At 43.6% G+C, this 17,096-nt stretch overlaps 1 protein-coding gene across 2 annotated transcripts in view; it reads left to right on the top strand.

The window, feature by feature from the left end:
• ANK2 (ankyrin 2) overlaps positions 1 to 17,096 on the top strand; it is a 172,257-nt gene that overhangs the window by 18,199 nt on the left and 136,962 nt on the right. For both annotated transcript variants that reach the window (XM_086612093.1, XM_086612094.1), the window contains exons 3-4: positions 6,045 to 6,143; positions 7,529 to 7,627. In XM_086612093.1, coding sequence (XP_086468219.1) covers positions 6,045 to 6,143; positions 7,529 to 7,627 — 198 coding nt within the window. The remainder of the gene's footprint in view (positions 1 to 6,044; positions 6,144 to 7,528; positions 7,628 to 17,096) is intronic.

Here is a 17,096-nt window from a genome sequence, read left to right as displayed (position 1 = left end):
ATTAAATTAATGGGATGTCTACGTGGTTGTGTTCCAGCTGTCGTAGCGGAAAAGCTAACACACTGTGTGCGGAACACAGGGACGTGTTTCATTTTTAAGAGCGAGATAGCGGAATGCTCTTTAAAAAATTAAGCCTTGTATATGAAGGATTTTTTCGCTCAGGATCATGCCATTTTAAACTAGAACCATCTCAGAACACAGTTCATAATGTTAAGAGTTAGCATTCCTGGACAGAAATAACGCAAGGAGATGCTTTCTTCAGGTGTAGCGTTTGTTTTTCAGAACCTAAATTTTCATAGAGATCTGTGCTTGTAGGTAATCAAAGCGTTTACCCTATTTAGTTGTTTCCAAAATCTGTTGGATCTTAATGTTTCTGGATATACTGAACACAGGGATTAGTTATAGTTATGAATCTAGTTATATATCTATAAATATAATAAATTATATTTATTAATTATGTTTTGTTGAATGCTACCTTCATATCACGTTAAATTATTACGCAATTGCTTACTTTAATCTGAATTCAAACACCATCATCTGTTCTGAAAATCATAAATAATTTCTATTTATTTATGGGGAGAGTTAGGAATGTCAGGGGACAAAATTCCCCTATTTTTAAGACATTCCCTTTTTAAAAAAATCTAATTAATGATATTTTATAGGATGAAAAACTGATCGCCATTGGAACTCTCCGATTCCTTTAAAACTATTTTCCCGCGTTGCAAACGTAATTATTTTAGGAGGTGGTTGCTATTTCTAGTTAATAGCAAATAAGAGAAAACAACTTGCTTCTGAATGAGCGTTCAAAATGTTGACCAGCAGCATGAGCTTTAATTTTACGGCACGTATTTACGCAGCCCGTAGTTCTAGCAGAAGTTAGACCCAAAAATCTGACAAATCTAAGAGTTCACCAACTCTCCGCTGTGTTTTGGAAACAGAACCGGTAATCCAAAAGGCAACAGAAAGTTTCCCCATCTTGTCTTTGGAGGCTTGTCAGTTTTCATGGTGATAGGAGTTGCTTTGTTGGAAGGAACAATTTGATGGATTTTGGTGTTTGTTTTGGAGGAGTGCTCTGTATTCACGAGGAACGCATGTGAAGACCAGTACCTTGAACAGGATTCAAATATTAGGTAGTTTTGGGGGACCCCCAGCTCCAAGGCTCTTGAAAACTTGGATCTGTTTGAATTTTGCTCTCATTTTGTTGGCTTCCTTATGATTTGATTGGTGGCTTTAGTGCTTCAGTTAGAGCGAGAGAGAGCTCCAGCTATTAATTACTCCCTCCTTCAGTCCAGATGGAAAGCGGCTGACGCTCCAGTAGTGCTAACTATAGACTGAAGCAGCACTGTAGTCATAATGAGGTCAACAGTCTCATGTGTTGATGTCACTCAGTAGGTTAATTGATTTGCATTAAATTCATAGGCTATAAAGAAACATAAAGGGAGAATTTTCATGATCTGAAGTAATTTTTCTTTTTTCGACCGGCCACTTTCTTTCTTTGTGATATTTTGGGGGAAAACTTCAACAAGCCTTCGGACTTGAAGGCCATGCCTGCATCTCCAACGTGCCCTTTCCCAAATCCTTCTTGAAAAGAGGTTGACTGCATGCACTTCTTAATTCCGCGGGAGATTTATTCAGAGGAGAGAATTTGCAGCAACCTTAAACTGACATCTATTTAAGAGATGGAGAAAAGTATTTGACTTGAAGAAAGACTATGATATTGCTCTTTAGTCTGAACCTTCCCTGGTGAGTGTGGATGCCTTCGTAACTATGGCAAAACACATAAAGCAGTCAGCGTGACCATGCAGAGTTGGTCACAGTAGCTTTTTAGTTTTCACTGTGTTTGTAGAAGTGCGTTGCACAATGTCAAAACCTTGAAAAAATGGCTTTTTGTAGTGTGTTGGTTTTGTTGACTTTCATGGTGCTTTTTCTGTAAGTTGCTTGAACATCATTCTAAGTTTGTGTAACCAAGGCAAAAGTATCATCTCTTTCCAACCCCCCTGCCATGGGCAGGGACACCTTCCACTACACCAGGTTGCCCAAAGCCTCATCCAACCTGGCCTTGAACACTTCCAGGGATGGGGCATCCACAGCTTCTCTGGGCAACCTGTTCCAGTGCCTCCCCACTCTGAGTGAAGAACACCTTCAAACAGGAGTAAACTTTAGGGAAGTAAAAATCATTATATTTAACAAAGGTTGTTTTCTTTAGTGCCAAGACCGTTACATACTGAAGTAGCACAAGCAAATGTTTGCTTGTGAAAAATTTTTCCCCACCTCCTTCAGACACTTTCTTTCCCCCATCTATACTTTTTTATGTTCCTTACACTTCTCACTCAGTCTCACCAGCAGAAGGCAAGTAAAGCTTTCTGGGACTACCAGGTTCTTGTCCATCCTTGTGACAGCTGAGCTTAGAGGGGAGGATGTAAAAGCTCGTACCGTGCCCATATCGCAGTTTGTCAGTGAAGCTGCAGCGATGCTAGACAACTGCTGAGGAAGTGTTTTGTCTTTTTAATGAGTCAATACGGCTACAGAAAAAGCAATCCTGGCCTTGCCCTGGCTTGCTGGTCATGCTTCCATGCCATGCTGCGTTTTGCATGAGGGACCTCATCTGTGGTAAAGTGTCTGGGGGTAGAAATGAGCAGAAGAGAAGACAGGAGAAGCAGGAGCACTTCTGGAGCAGTGTTGACTTTGCAGATTTAAGGTCTTCTTTGAACTATAGGTTGATCTGATGCTCTGCCAATCATTTACCTTTTGGTGGGGTCAGTTTGCTTTGGTTCAACAGGGTGAGACAGGAATAGCATAAGCCATTATTGCTGATGGACATCACAGCGATGTGGGTGATGTGCCAGAAGGAGCAAACAGCACAGCAGGATTGATGCTGAACTGGGCAGTGACTGAAGAACTTCCATTCCATGAAGATCACTCCATGAGGCAACTGAGTACAAAGGCAGAAGCAGCACGGACTTCCTTGTGTGATGTTCAGAAGACAGCAGTGAGACTTAGTGCCATTTTTACGGGAAAAAAAAGTGAGCGACTTTCTGTTGGCTTAGAAAAAAGTTGATGATTTCTATGATGTGCGAGAAATCCGTGGGCTTTCCTGGTGTGGTGAAAATACGTAGGGTGACACTCTACCAAGTGCTGTAAGCAGCAGGGGTACGTGTGCACCTTGGCAACACTCTACGAGATGCAAAACGTTGACGCCTTTAGCTCAGTGGTGGAGGAGAACAAGAACTGAGGGAATCAGGCTCTGCAGGGAAACGCTTGAAGAACTGAGCTTGCAAGTCTTGGTATTGTGCTCTTTTTATGAGAATTACAAATGAGCCTCTGAAAGAAAGGTAGTTTCAAGGGGGCCTACAAGAAAGATGGGGAGAGGCTGTTCAGGAGGGCCTGTTGTGATAGGACAAGGGGTAATGGTTTTAAAATAGAGGGAGGTAGATTCAGGTTGGATATTAGGAAAAAATTTTTAACCATGAGAGTTGTAGAACACTGGAACAGGTTGCCCAGAGAGGTGGTGGCTGCTCCATCCCTGGAGACGTTCAAGGCCAGGTTGGACGAGGCCCTGAGCAACCTGATCTAGTTGGAGGTATCCCTGTTCCTTGCAGGGGGGTTGGACTAGATGACCTTTGAAGGTCCCTTCCAGCCCTAATCATTCTATGATTCTATGGTGTATATATGTTTTCTGGGGAGGAGTGGTCCCTATGCTGTTCGGTTTGGCTTAGCAGACAGCTAATTTCATCTGCCCCCCCAACCCACAACTTTTGAGTGGGCATGGGAGGGGAAAAAATAAAGTGTCAGAAACCTTTGTTGTTCTAAAATACAAGAATCCAGTTGGCAGGGAACGAAGGGGTTGCATTGATTCCATCTGAGCTTCCATCATCATAAGTAGCAGGGATCAGCCACGTGGGTTGGGAAATAATTACAGCGTTGCTTCTGATTATGGAGGAACAAAGCTTTGCTTTAAGGCTTCAGTCACGCTGGCGCTCAACATTTATCGTGCAGTTCTTGCTCCTGCTCCTGCTTGCCCCAGCTCTCCTTTATTTAAGGAATTACGGAGTTGGAACGCGTGCCGTAGGAACTGTATTTAGGCTGTAGTTTCTTTCTGTAGGTCCTTTTTACTGGACCTCACGTATTGACTTTGCTCGTGTTTTAATGACTAAAAAAAAGTCACGTGTTGCAAACAAGCTCACAGAATTTTTGCAACGTGTCAAAGCGATGCAGCAGCTGTGTAAAACTGTAAGGAGTCAAAGTTACCACCCATGCTCTCCAAGAAAGTGTTGATGACTGAATCTCTGAGATGAGATATGAGAACGGGTCTTTGTTCTCTGACGAGAAGAACGCTGCGTGTTTCCCCACAAAATACTGCTTGAAAGCTTTCAACCACTGTAGGTAGTAGTTATGGTTATTTAATACTCAACTGAGATGTAAAACCAAGGAAGTTTAGAGCTTTATGAAATGTTTTCAGCCCGCAAAAAATTCCCTGACATGTACAGTCGTTCTTCATCTTGATGATTACGGTCAACCTCACCACGTAATTTTGGCTAAAAAATTCTCCTTGATCCAGGGCATGGTGCTACTGTCACTTCTGGGCTCTGCAGCTCGGTAGTAAGAGTGTTCCTCTGGAATAAGGAGAAATAAGGTTCCTCTGGAATAAGGTTGCTGCTGCTTTACTGACATAATGGGATTTGGAACCGCATTTCTCATTAACGTTTCCTAACTTCCAGGCTGCCTAAGGGCATTCTTCTTCTTTTGGCAGCTTGTGAATGTAGCCTTCCTTCAATTCCTTGGCTTTTCTCGTAGTTGCACTTCTGAATTTGACCACAAAATCCACCTGTGCGGCTTACGTGAGCGTGGAATTAAATGGTCTTACTTCAGAAGTGCTCTTGGGTCGCTGTGTCCGCAGCCGTTGGACCCACTCCCAAGAAATGCCTCCCGTGAAGCGCTAAACACTACAAAATCCTACTGGGAATTAGAAGCTGGCACTGCCTCTGTGAACGGACAAATGAAAAACCAAATTGCTGCTTGTTTATTTTGGAATTTAAGTATAGCTGAGTATGGCTTGTGATGCGTGCAATATGGAAACCAGAGGAGTGCTTGAGGGCAGCGGCAGTTGCTGTCACCTGCCTGATGTGCCATGAAAAATACTGTGGGATTGTGAAAAAGAGGTTGGCAATTCAGGTACAATGGGCTGTCATTTTCTGTTTTTCCCTTGGGTGGAATAGGAGTACCAAGAAGAGAAAGATACCTTCTCCATGGCTGGAATTTCTAAGAGATAAAAGTATCCTATTCCTGTTTAAAATGTGAAAAGGATCTAGATGCTAACTTGAAGTTGCTTTTTTTTTTTTTTTTTTTTTAAATCCCAGCTCTTATTTCATGAATTTTCTTTTCCTTTTTGAATGAGGTTACAAAACCCCCAAGTTGAATGAAGACCTGATCATCAGAAACCAGCAGAGCTACTAAGTCAAGGATCAATATCATTTGCGAGCTGCACGTTATTGACAACCATAGTCGTGCTTTTGGTTTTCTGTTTGATAACTAGTTATTCCAGAGGACAGGAGTAGAGTCCAGGGTTCAGGACAGCTACGTCAGCCTGGGATAATCCTGATTGAATAGATACATCCTGTGTAAATTTGGCTAAGTCCTGTGATTTCTCTGCGTTGATGATGCCTCAGTGGGGCTAGATAAGGTTACAGTAAAGAGAAGGCAGATAGACACTCAAATCTTGACGTCACGGGCTCCGTGGAGATACTCAAGGTGTTGTAGTCTGGGGCAATGTGAAACTGTCAGAAAGGAAGGAATCTCTTATGGATACTTGCAAAACGTGGTTTGTTTTGATGTCTTTGTTGCTATGAGAAAAACGTTACTGGAGAAGTTGGTCACACAGTGCCGTGGCTTAAATAGCCAAGTCCAAAACATCTGACTTATGTAGACAGTCAGCTAAGAGATGTAATAGTATTCCAGCTATTAATCTCCTCCTTATGCCCGGGTAAGGTAGGAATGTGTGTCTTCAGAGCTGATATTTGTAACTGATATGGCCCTTGTGCTTACAGAATGGACTCAATGCTCTGCACCTGGCAGCTAAAGAAGGCCATGTGGGACTGGTACAAGAATTACTGGAAAGAGGGTCGGCTGTGGATTCTGCCACTAAGGTAATTCATGCATGTCTGTTAAGTTTATTCACAGAAAGAAGGCGTCAAATACGTGGGAGAAACGTAGAAAAAGAAATGCAAAATAAGATGATAATCTGAATATCTCACTGATATTTAAAATGTTATTTCTGTTGTAGCCTGCGAGTCTGTGTTCTTCACTGAAGCTCGTTGGTAGTAAACGAAGAGGGAAAGATTATTATTTGTACAGTGTGTTTACAGGGGACCCATCAGAAGGTTTTAGCAGTGCCAGATTTGTCATTATTTCTAGTGAAGGTCCCCATTACAGAGAGGGAATACAACTCCAAATAGTAAATTTTTTTTTTTTTCCAAATCTGTGAAAATCGATGACTGTATCATATCCAGAGCCTTTTCACTCAAGGGCACAATGGAAAAACCACCTGTGTGCTCAGTTCTTTTGCCTTCAGCCTTTCCACAGGCAGGCATGTGCATGTGTCCCAAACATTCAATCCGTGTGTTATTCGTTTATGTAAATTCCGTGTGATGGGCCAGTTGCGTTGGCTTGGACGACGTTACGTTTGACTCTTAGAGTCTAGGTTGGCTGGCTGTGCTCAGCCTTTGCTTTTAGTTGCCACCACTGTGCCCCTGCAGCATTCTCTTGTTTTTTACTCTTTCTGATGCCCAGGGTCTCCATCGAGGGGAACACTTGGTCCTCAGCTCAGAGAGCTTCTTGCTGAACTCATGATTTCCGTCACTGATGGAAAAACAGAAGTTCTCTCCTTAAAAACAACTTTAAGTCACTCCTCAGTGAAGCTGTTGGTAGAACCACCGGGTTCTAGATAGGACTTTGGGGTTTGTTTTAGTTTCATGAACCTTCATTCTTTAATAAAGCCATTTAATTATTGCTCCCAGGATGAGCCATTGGCCTGGAAAAAATAGAAGGCTCTACCGCGCTGCTGCTGTTTTGTGCAGTGCATCTCTTGAAGTTTACGCCTTTCAAAAATCTGTATTTTAATTTTATGCCAGTTAGAGAAGAGAAAAAAAAGATGTATCTTCTGTTTAGAAGGCCGGTCGGGTCTTGTACTGGGAAATGTCATTGTACATGTGATTCACAGCTTGAATTTTAGGTCTTCTAGATTTTCATCTAGATCTCTGGACCTGAATGAAAAAAAAATGTTAGCCCCTACTAAGCTTTACCTAGAAGTTTGTCCCATGCTCCAATCCCATTCCGTACTTCCACTCCAAAGTTACGTTAGGCAAGAAATTGTCATGGCTGCAACTGCCAGTTTGTCCCATGAGATGTTTATGGAACATGATGGGACTGTAAGGTAAAATTGTACTTAGAACATGGATGTTATAAAGAACTGCTGGTCGAAATGATTCCTGAAGAAGGGTTATGTCTTTCGTTTTTTCCCTCCCAATAACAGAAAGGGAATACAGCCCTGCACATTGCATCCTTAGCAGGACAAGCTGAAGTTGTCAAAGTTCTGGTTAAGGAAGGAGCCAATATTAATGCACAATCTCAGGTATGATGTTATTTTCCCTTCTCTCTTGTAAAAGTTGTTTGGTGAGATTTTATAAGGTAGACCTGAGATGTTAGGCAGCATTTCCAAACGTCAGAGCCTGACAATTCAATCAAATTGAGGTTTACCTGGCATTCACTGGTAAGTAGAATAAAAGTAAAGAACGAATCGAAGTCATTACATGCTCGTTGTGTGATACAGGAACTTGTGTTGTTGGTGGTTGAAATCTTTTAGGAATTCCTAGTGTACTTGAACAGATTGTTCCGGAAATTTTTCAAAGCATAGAAATATTGCATCCTATATTTGAGTTGAGTTTGGTGAGCAGTAACGAAGCAGGTAATTTCTCAAAGACTTGATTTATACAGTTGCTTCTCATGGTTATTTGTGGGCTAAAAACTTGTGGATGACTTACTCCAGGCTTCTGAACTCACTTTATGTGATCAGAAATAATTTAAACCAAGAATCTGGAATGTACATTTGAACTGGAGAAATTCACCTTGTACTGGCAGCCAAACCAGCTGTAAAAACCAGCCCTGTTATTGCCACTTCCAAAAGCTACCGGAGAAGGCGGTGACGTTGCAGAGACTGACCGATGGCCGGTTCTTCTCTCCCTGGTTTGGCCAGGCTGTAGTGGCAGCCGCCTGCGGTGGTCTCGGAGCCGGAAACGGCACGTGCTTGATCCACAGCGAACAACGTGCTGCACAAAAGGATTGGGAACAATTTATCCAATAAATGACTTCATGTTTGTAAATGCCACCTTAACTCTGGCGACTGTGGCTATGAAGAACTGAACAGATGGTATAGATGGGGACTATATATGGTAAAGAAACTGCTTCTTCCTGAAGCATCTAGTCAGCTTGTGACGTTCTCAAAGTCAATCATGGAGCTAACTAACAGGGTTCAAATAGAGTCCTACTGCGTCGTTCAGTGACCACAAAACCCATTTTTGCTCTAACGGTTAAGCGAAGACGATGAGAAAAACCAGTTACGCTTCAGGGGAAGATTAATTTCAAATTAAATTTTCCTAGCACTTACTGTCTAGGCAAGATAACGGCCCTTAGCTGAATCTTGCTGGGCTTCGTGAGTAGAAGAAGAGAGTGACTTGATTGAACCATGCAGTTGAGGACAGTTTCAGAAGGTGTAGCTGGACCTGCGCGAGATGCTTTTCTCAGTCCTCTTCTGTAGCTCACTCCCTGATCATTAGCAACAGAGACCAGTTTGTAGAATGTTTTCATTTGTCAGAGTCCATCCTGAGTCTGCCTAGCTCCACATCTTGCTTGCCCAGACCTGGGCAGCTGGGACCTGGAGAGGGTTTTTTTGCTGTTTGATGTTATAAATTTGTGATGGACAGTGGAAAGTAAGTAGAGAGCAGGAGATGAAGGAATCGGTTTATAAAATGAATAGGTTTGTCTTTACCTTCATGACATTTTAAGAGAAGAGAGGGAAATTGAAAAGATCTTTAAGCTCCTGACTCTAAGATTTTTCAAATATTTTCTTTATTATGCTTTTTGCTCCAAAGCAACTGCTGAAGAGTTGTCTCAGGACAACTGATGGTCAGTTGCTCCCCATGCTCTACTTCCATTAAAGATAAGAAGCGTTGTAATTCCACTGCTCAAAAATTTAGCAAACTCCTTTCATAATGACCTAACTGGATGATTTCTTTATACATTTATCAGCCTTTTCATGTGTATAAGAAGATAAAGTCATGTCTTTAATGTTCGGATTTTGAGCATGGTAAGAGAAGTAACTGTAGAAATGATACTTTTATGAAGCATTATCCCTCAAAAAGTCTTCATAAAGGTTTTTCCTTGTGCTGGAAAAATAAATGAAGTTTTCTAAATTGAAACAAACAAACAAAAAATCCTACCAGAATTGGAAATTTTTTTCACAGGTATTATTTTATACAGTATTCTAGTTTTAAACACATTTATTGTTAGCGCTGCCTGTTCTGTGTGATGTACGCAGACCTGTTAACAGGCATTTGCTACTTGAATTAATTGAGTGGATCTAATGGAGGGCATCTTTCTTCCAGTACTACTCACTGTTTGCCTCCAGACAGGATAAATTCAAACTGCTGTGATGCTTATGTCCTAGATTTGTGCCACGTTGTCTTCATTAAACAAATCCTATTGACTTGAGCGGGTAATGTGGCGCGATCCAGCTGTGGGGGCCTTTGGATTGTGTCTTTCTGGCCTTCTGCACTCTTCGAGAAGAGATGGATAATAGCTGCTTCAGGCAGGATGGGATATTAGAGACTCTTGCTGCTTCTGCTGAGGGGGCATTGCCAGTGGAAGGTGTCTTTTTGTAGAGACCACTATGTCATAGGCTTTCCTGATCAAAGCACTGTCATGAGCCCAATGGTCAACAATGGCACATGGAGAGAAAGGCGCGTGACCTCGGTCTGTCTTCTTTTTGGTAAATGTTGAGTAAACTTTGGTAACATCATAGAATGGTTTGGGTTGGAAGGGACCTTTAAGATCACCTAGTTCTGACCCCCCTGCCATGGGCCAGGACACCCTCCGCTACACCAGGTTGCCCAAAGCCTCATCCAACCTGGCCTTCAACACTTCCAGGGATGGGCAGCCACAACTTCCCTGGGCAACCTGTTCCAGTGCCTCACAACCCTCAGAGGGAAGAAGTTCTTTTTAGATCTCATTGAAATCTCCCCTCTTTCCATTTAAAGCCATTACCCTTTGTCATATCGCTCCATGCCCTTGCAAAAAGCCCCTCTCCAGCTTTCTTGTAGCCCCTTCAGGTACTGGAAGGCTGCTGGAAGGTCTTCCTGGAGCCTTCTCTTCTCCAGGCTGAACAACCTCAACTTTCTCAGCCTGTCTTTATAGGAGAGGTACTTCAGCCCTTGGATCATCATCTGTTGATAATGTTCAACACTTTGAATACTGTTTGTGTGTAAGTGCTCACATACGTGTTCCCATGCAGATGGTAATTTGAATACGAATGAACGTATGTTGCCTATAGGATGGGTGGAAAGGATGTATTTATTTTTTTTGGTAAGGGCTCTGAGCAGGCTCCTAAGAATTTCATTCTGATTTCCAGAGGCTTCCCTTGGGAAGGGAATTATTTATTTATTATTAATTATTATTATTTATTACCTTAAATAAAAAGGTAATTTATGCCCCGTGAATAGAATGAGGGTAATGAATGCTGCCCTTTCATATGCCATAGAAAATAAATGTTAGCAAAAGAAAAAAACAGAAATGTCAGAATTCATCAAGAATAGACATGTGATTTATGATAAAAGATCAAGAAATATTCAAGCATACCTAACTACAACTGGTCAAAAAAGAAAAATAGGAAGTTATATAGGAAAAGGAAAAGAGAATGGCTGAACAGAATATGTTTGAATACTCAAATACTCAAGGTTTTTTTGTCAGGAAATATGTTGTTGATGAAAAGGTGGAGAGGAAAAACGTCGTATCAGGAAAGAGCTTAGTTGAGAAAGTCAGAAATGAACAAAAACACAAATTAAAGGTAAAATTCAGTAAAAGAGTGAGCGATTATGACTGAGATGCTCCATTTCTCTTTCTTACATTTTTCTCTCAATTCCACTTTTAAAAATAGATGCTTTATTGTCACACTTGAATTTTTTTTGAACAGATATTGATATTGAGGGTATATTACGTCCTCTCCTTGGCATCTCTGTTATTTCACACTTTATTTTTTTTAGGCCCCTGCTAAATGCCGTTCGTTGGCAGTGATTTAACGCCAGCGAAGTTACTCAGGTTGCTCTGTGACTTCCTCTTTAAAGAACTTGGTATCTGTCAAAGTCATTCTCACTGCCAGTGATGACAATTTGCCACAGTGACAACATTTCTTCACTAATGACAAACTGATCGATAAAAGAGTGTTCTCAACTCAAACTTATTCAGTTTATTGTTTTTCCTTCGCTTTGCTCTGTTGAATTGCATAAAAACACTGGCCTTTGTCAAAACTTGCCACCAGTGACATCTGAAGCACCACGCCGGCTTCTCAGTTCCTTGCAACAGCAAAATAACAGAATTATCTCAGAAAATGCTGTTAGAAACATTGTAAGTGCTGAGATTACAAACCCCATCTGTGCTCTCCGAGACTGTTAAGCATTCAGGACTTGGATTTTATGGATTTTGTTTTTCTATTAGATTGCTTTGCTTTGCCCTTCAGTTTCATGTTGGCCTTCGGAGCTGTTTTGTTCATCTTCCTCTTCTAAGAAGTCTGTTGAGCTAATATGTCATCGCTGCTGTTTTTAGAAAAGTAATTTCTATTTTGATACAAAGTCTAATTGCACAGTGATTACTAATTGAATGACTCCACTTTCACCCGCATGCATTTGATTTGAGAGCTGACATCCTCCTTGAGTATGTTTCAGGCAAATGCAGAAATGAGGACGAACCCAGAAATGGCCAGAGATCTAGAAGATGCTGGTCCTTTTTTGACATAACTCCACCTCTAGAGTTTGCAAAGTGTTGCCTCGTTTGGCTCAATTAGAATCACCTCTTGCCACAAGGATTGCTGGAGAAAATATATTTATGTAATGAATGTCTGTAAAACCTTTACTTGGTTGACTCTCCTCATAGTTCAGTGAGCAGATCTAGTCATCAAGTAAAAAATCAATTTCTGCCATTTCTGTCCTTGATTTGACTGTGATTTTTGGTCACATGTACATCTGACCAAGCTGCACACTTTGATGATACAAAATCTTGTCTGGGGACTGGACGGTACAAACCATAATGTAAAGCAGGTAGCAGATCTCCTTGGGGTTGGTCCAGGCTCTTCTTTTGAACTTTGATTACATTTCTGTGCAGAGCAGAACAAGGACATCCCATGGAATGATGTAATCTTCTGCAATGTGTGGTGATTTGTGTTAGATGATCCTTTAGGTACTTCTGAATTTCAGTGGGGAATTGAGAAAAAGCCATAGAAGCATAAAATGGTTTGGGTTGGAAGGGACCTTCAATATCATCTAGTTCCAACCCCCTGCCATGGGCAGGGACACCTTCTACTACAGCAGGTTGCCCAAAGCCTCATCCAACCTGGCCTTGAACACTTCCAGGGATGGGGCATCCACAGCTTCTCTGGGCAACCTGTTCCAGTGCCTCACCACCCTCAGAGGGAAGAATTTCTTTCTTACATCTCATCAAAATCTCCCCTCTTTCCATTTAAAGCCATTGTCCTTTGTCATATCGCTACATGCCCTTGTAGCAAGTCTCTCTCCAGCTTTCTTGTAGCCCCTTTAAGTACTGGAAGGCTGTTAGGAGGTCTCCCCAGAGCCTTCTCTAGGCTGAACAACCTGGACCCTCTCAGCCTGTCTTTATAGGAGAGGTGCTTCAGCCCTCGGATCATCATCGTGACCCTCCTCTGTACTTGTCATCAAGCCTCAGGGGCATTGAAATGTTTCAGAATGCAGAACCATGGAAGTGGCATTTGGCCACTTACCACTCTTTCTCACACACGCCCCCACACCCACCCATCACCCTTTCACTTGAGCCCACTGGTATCCTCCTTTCACAGCTGGATCACTTCTTTACCCCAAACCTATTCCGAGTTTGCTCCTGCATTAGAACAGTAATTATTTTTTGTCATCTTCCCCTCAATGAGTGTCTACTTTTGTGACGTATTAGGAATTCTTAGGCCAATTCTTGGTCTTTTTTCCCAGGAAGAAACATCTCCAGATTTCATCAGTCCAACCCTTCCCTTTGATAAATTTGTCTTCATTGCTTTCTCTTGAAGTCAGGTTGTACCATCTGACTCACGTACAGGCATCAGAGATGTCTGAGAACTGGAATATTAACCTGCCAAGTGTGACGATACCCTGACCACAATGATCTCAATAACTGAGTCTTCCTGGGGACTGTCGCCTGTGGCAATGATGCTGAGCTCTTCTGACCACGCTTACCGTATGGAACGGATCCATCCTGACCTTCCTCCGTTCCAAACAAGGTCAAAAAAAGTTAGCCTTGTGCGGAGAGTTACACCTCCTAGGATGAGGTGATGGGACAAAGGTTAAGTGCTTGAGGTACAAAGAGCTGAAAAATAAGAGGCAAAATGAGGAAATACAATTCCCTCCTCTTGAGTAACTGTAAGGGAACTATCGTATCCTGGAGTCACCTAAGAAAGAAATTTTTCCCTTCAATTTTAAAGTTTCTGCAAGTGAGTTTAGGATAGAACGTGTTCCCCGTTAGCTGCTAAGGTTGTGCTTTGACTGCTGCTTGGGTGAGAGGCCCTCACAAAAGGAGGAGCTACCTTTTAATCATCAGATTATTTAAAGTGACCCAGATGCAGAAAGCAAGGATTAGATAAATCGGTCCTCCCCCAAGCTGATCTTGTTATTTAAAAGCCCTCTGGTTTCCTTTCCTCGATATCCTGCTCTAAGCTCATTGCAAATACATTAGCCAGGAAATATTGTTGTTTAAATTTGCCCCCATTGTGGTTACCACTTCCGATGTCAACACGTAGGAGATGCTGTTGTGTCTGCTGGAGTATCCTTATCCAGACTATTCACCACATGGAAGCAATCCTTAGAGCAGCACAAAATTTCCAGCCTCGCTTTCCCAAAAAGGAGCGACAAGAGAACTCGTCGAATGTCCATGTTCAGTGTTACCACAAAAGCAAAGGGAGGATTTAGATGATTCTCGGAGAAGCGATCAACTCTCAGGATGCCCCAGGATTTGCTTTGCCGGAGATCGCTCTCCCCACAGTTTGTGAAGATAATCTCACCTTCAGAACGGAGCGTGTTTTGCAGAGGATTTGCTACTCCATTATGACGAGAGGTTTTAATTCCACCAAGTGGGCTTTCTGCTTTTCTGTCAGTATATTTAGAGCACCAGATTTTTAGCTGCTGTGTATCAAGAGTCATTTAGCTGCAGTTCATCACTGCTAATGTAATAAAGAATCAGGCACGTTGTCTCTTCACTGGAGGGGGGGGAAAAAAAGGGAAGAAATGCCTTCTGGAGGATTATATGGATTTTGAGAGATGTAAACAAAGGTAATACGTTAAGTCCAATGAAAGAACAGACCTAGAATCATAGAATGGTTTGGGTTGGAAGGGACCTCCAAGATCATCTAGTTCCAACCCCCCTGCCATGGGCAGGGACACCCTCCACTACACCAGGTTGCTCAAAGCCTCATCCAGCCTGGCCTTGAACACTTCCAGGGATGGGGCATCCACAGCTTCTCTGGGCAACCTGTGCCAGTACCTCACCACTCTCAATGTAAAGAATTTCTTTCTTATTTTTTCTTTTTTTTTCTTTTCTTATCTAACCATGGGGCAGCAAGGAAACCATTCAGCAAGCTCTGTACCCTAGACTTCAAGAAGGCGGACTTCGGCCTCTTGAAGCACCTGATGGGCAAAGTGCCGTGGGAGGCGGCCCTGGAGGGACAAGGGGCCCAGGAAAGTTGGTCCACATTCAAGGAGCACCTTCTCCAAGCTCAGCAGAGGTGCATCCCGACGAAGAACAAGTCGGGCAAAAAGACCAGGAGGCCGGCGTGGATGAGCAAGGAGCTCCTGGACCAACTGAAAATGAAGAGGTTAGCCTACAGAGGGTGGAAGCGGAGACAGATAGCCTGGGAGGAATACAGAGAAGCTGTAAGAGTGACCAGGGATCAAGTGAGGAAGGCTAAAGCCCTAAAGGAATTGAATTTGGCAAGGGATATAAAAAGCAACAAGAAATGCTTCTATAGGTATGTAGGGGACAAAAGGAAGTCCAAGGAGAACATAGGCCCCCTCCGGAAGGATACTGGTGCTCTGGTTACCCGGGACATAGAGAAGGCTGAGGTACTCAATGAATTTTTTGCCTCAGTCTTCACTGGTAAAGCCTCTTGTCTTACCACCCAAGCTGTGGAAAGAACTAGCAGGGACTGTGAGGATGAACCACCGCCCACTGTACTTGAAGACCAGGTTCGAGAACATCTGAGGAACTTGAAGGTGCACAAGTCCATGGGACCTGATGAGATCCATCCGCGGGTCCTGAAGGAACTGGCGGATGAAGTTGCCAAGCCACTGGCTATTGTATTCGAGAAGTCGTGGCGGTCTGGCGAGGTCCCCGATGACTGGAAGAGAGGGAACATAACCCCCATTTTTAAAAAGGGGAACAAGGAGGACCCAGGCAACTACAGACCGGTCAGCCTCACCTCTGTGCCTGGCAAGGTCATGGAGCAGATTCTCCTGGGAACCATGCTAAGGCACATGGAGAGCAAGGAGGTGGTGGGTGACAGCCAACATGGCTTCACCAAAGGCAGATCGTGCCTGACCAACTTGGTGGCCTTTTACGATGGGGTGACAACATCGGTGGACAAGGGTCGACCAACGGATGTCATCTACTTGGACTTGTGCAAAGCTTTTGACACTGTCCCGCACGACATTCTTCTCTCTAAACTAGAGAGTCATGGGTTTGATGGATGGACCACTCGGTGGATAAGGAATTGGCTCAATGGCCGCACTCAGAGAGTAGTGGTCAACGGCTCAATGTCCAAGTGGAGACCGGTCACGAGTGGCGTCCCTCAGGGGTCCGTGTTGGGCCCGGCCCTCTTCAACATCTTTGTCGGTGACGTGGACAGTGGCATGGAGTGCACCCTCAGCAAGTTCGCCGATGACACCAAGCTGTGTGGTGCCGTCGACACGCTGGAAGGGAGGGATGCCATCCAGAGGGACCTCGACAGGCTGGAGAGGTGGGCCCGTACCAACCTCATGAAGTTTAACCAGGCCAAATGCAAGGTCCTACATCTGGGTCGTGGCAATCCCAGGCATAAATACAGACTGGGTGGTGAATGGATCGACAGCAGCCCTGAGGAGAAGGACTTGGGAGTACTGGTGGACGAGAAGCTCAATATGAGCCGGCAATGTGCTCTTGCGGCCCAGAAGGCCAACCGCGTCCTGGGCTGCATCAAGAGGAGCGTGGCCAGCAGGTCGAGGGAGGTGATTCTCCCCCTCTACTCTGCCCTCGTGAGACCTCACTTGGAGTACTGCGTCCAGTTCTGGAGTCCCCAACATAAGAAGGACATGGACCAGTTGGAGAGGGTCCAGAGGAGGGCCACGAAGATGATAAGAGGGCTGGAGCACCTTTCCTATGAGGACAGGCTGAAAGAGTTGGGGCTGTTCAGCCTGGAGAAGAGGAGGCTCCGGGGTGACCTTATAGCGGTCTTCCAGTACCTCAAGGGGGCCTACAGGAAAGATGGGGAGAGGCTGTTCAGGAGGGCCAGTTATGATAGGACAAGGGGTAACGGTTTTAAAATAGAGGGAGGTAGGTTCAGGTTGGATATTAGGAAAAAATTTTTTTACCATGAGAGTGGTAGAACACTGGAACAGGTTGCCCAGAGAGGTGGTGGATGCTCCATCCCTGGAGACGTTCAAGGCCAGGTTGGACAAGGCCCTGAGCAACCTGATCTAGTTGGAGATATCCCTGTTCCTTGCAGGGGGGTTGGACTAGATGACCTTTGAAGGTCCCTTCCAGCCCTAACCATTCTATGATTCTATGATTCT

This window comes from Tauraco erythrolophus, chromosome 5 (assembly GCF_009769465.1).
Source record: "Tauraco erythrolophus isolate bTauEry1 chromosome 5, bTauEry1.pri, whole genome shotgun sequence".
Classification (NCBI taxonomy): domain Eukaryota; kingdom Metazoa; phylum Chordata; class Aves; order Musophagiformes; family Musophagidae; genus Tauraco; species Tauraco erythrolophus.
This window is presented reverse-complemented; position numbering and strand designations above follow the sequence as displayed.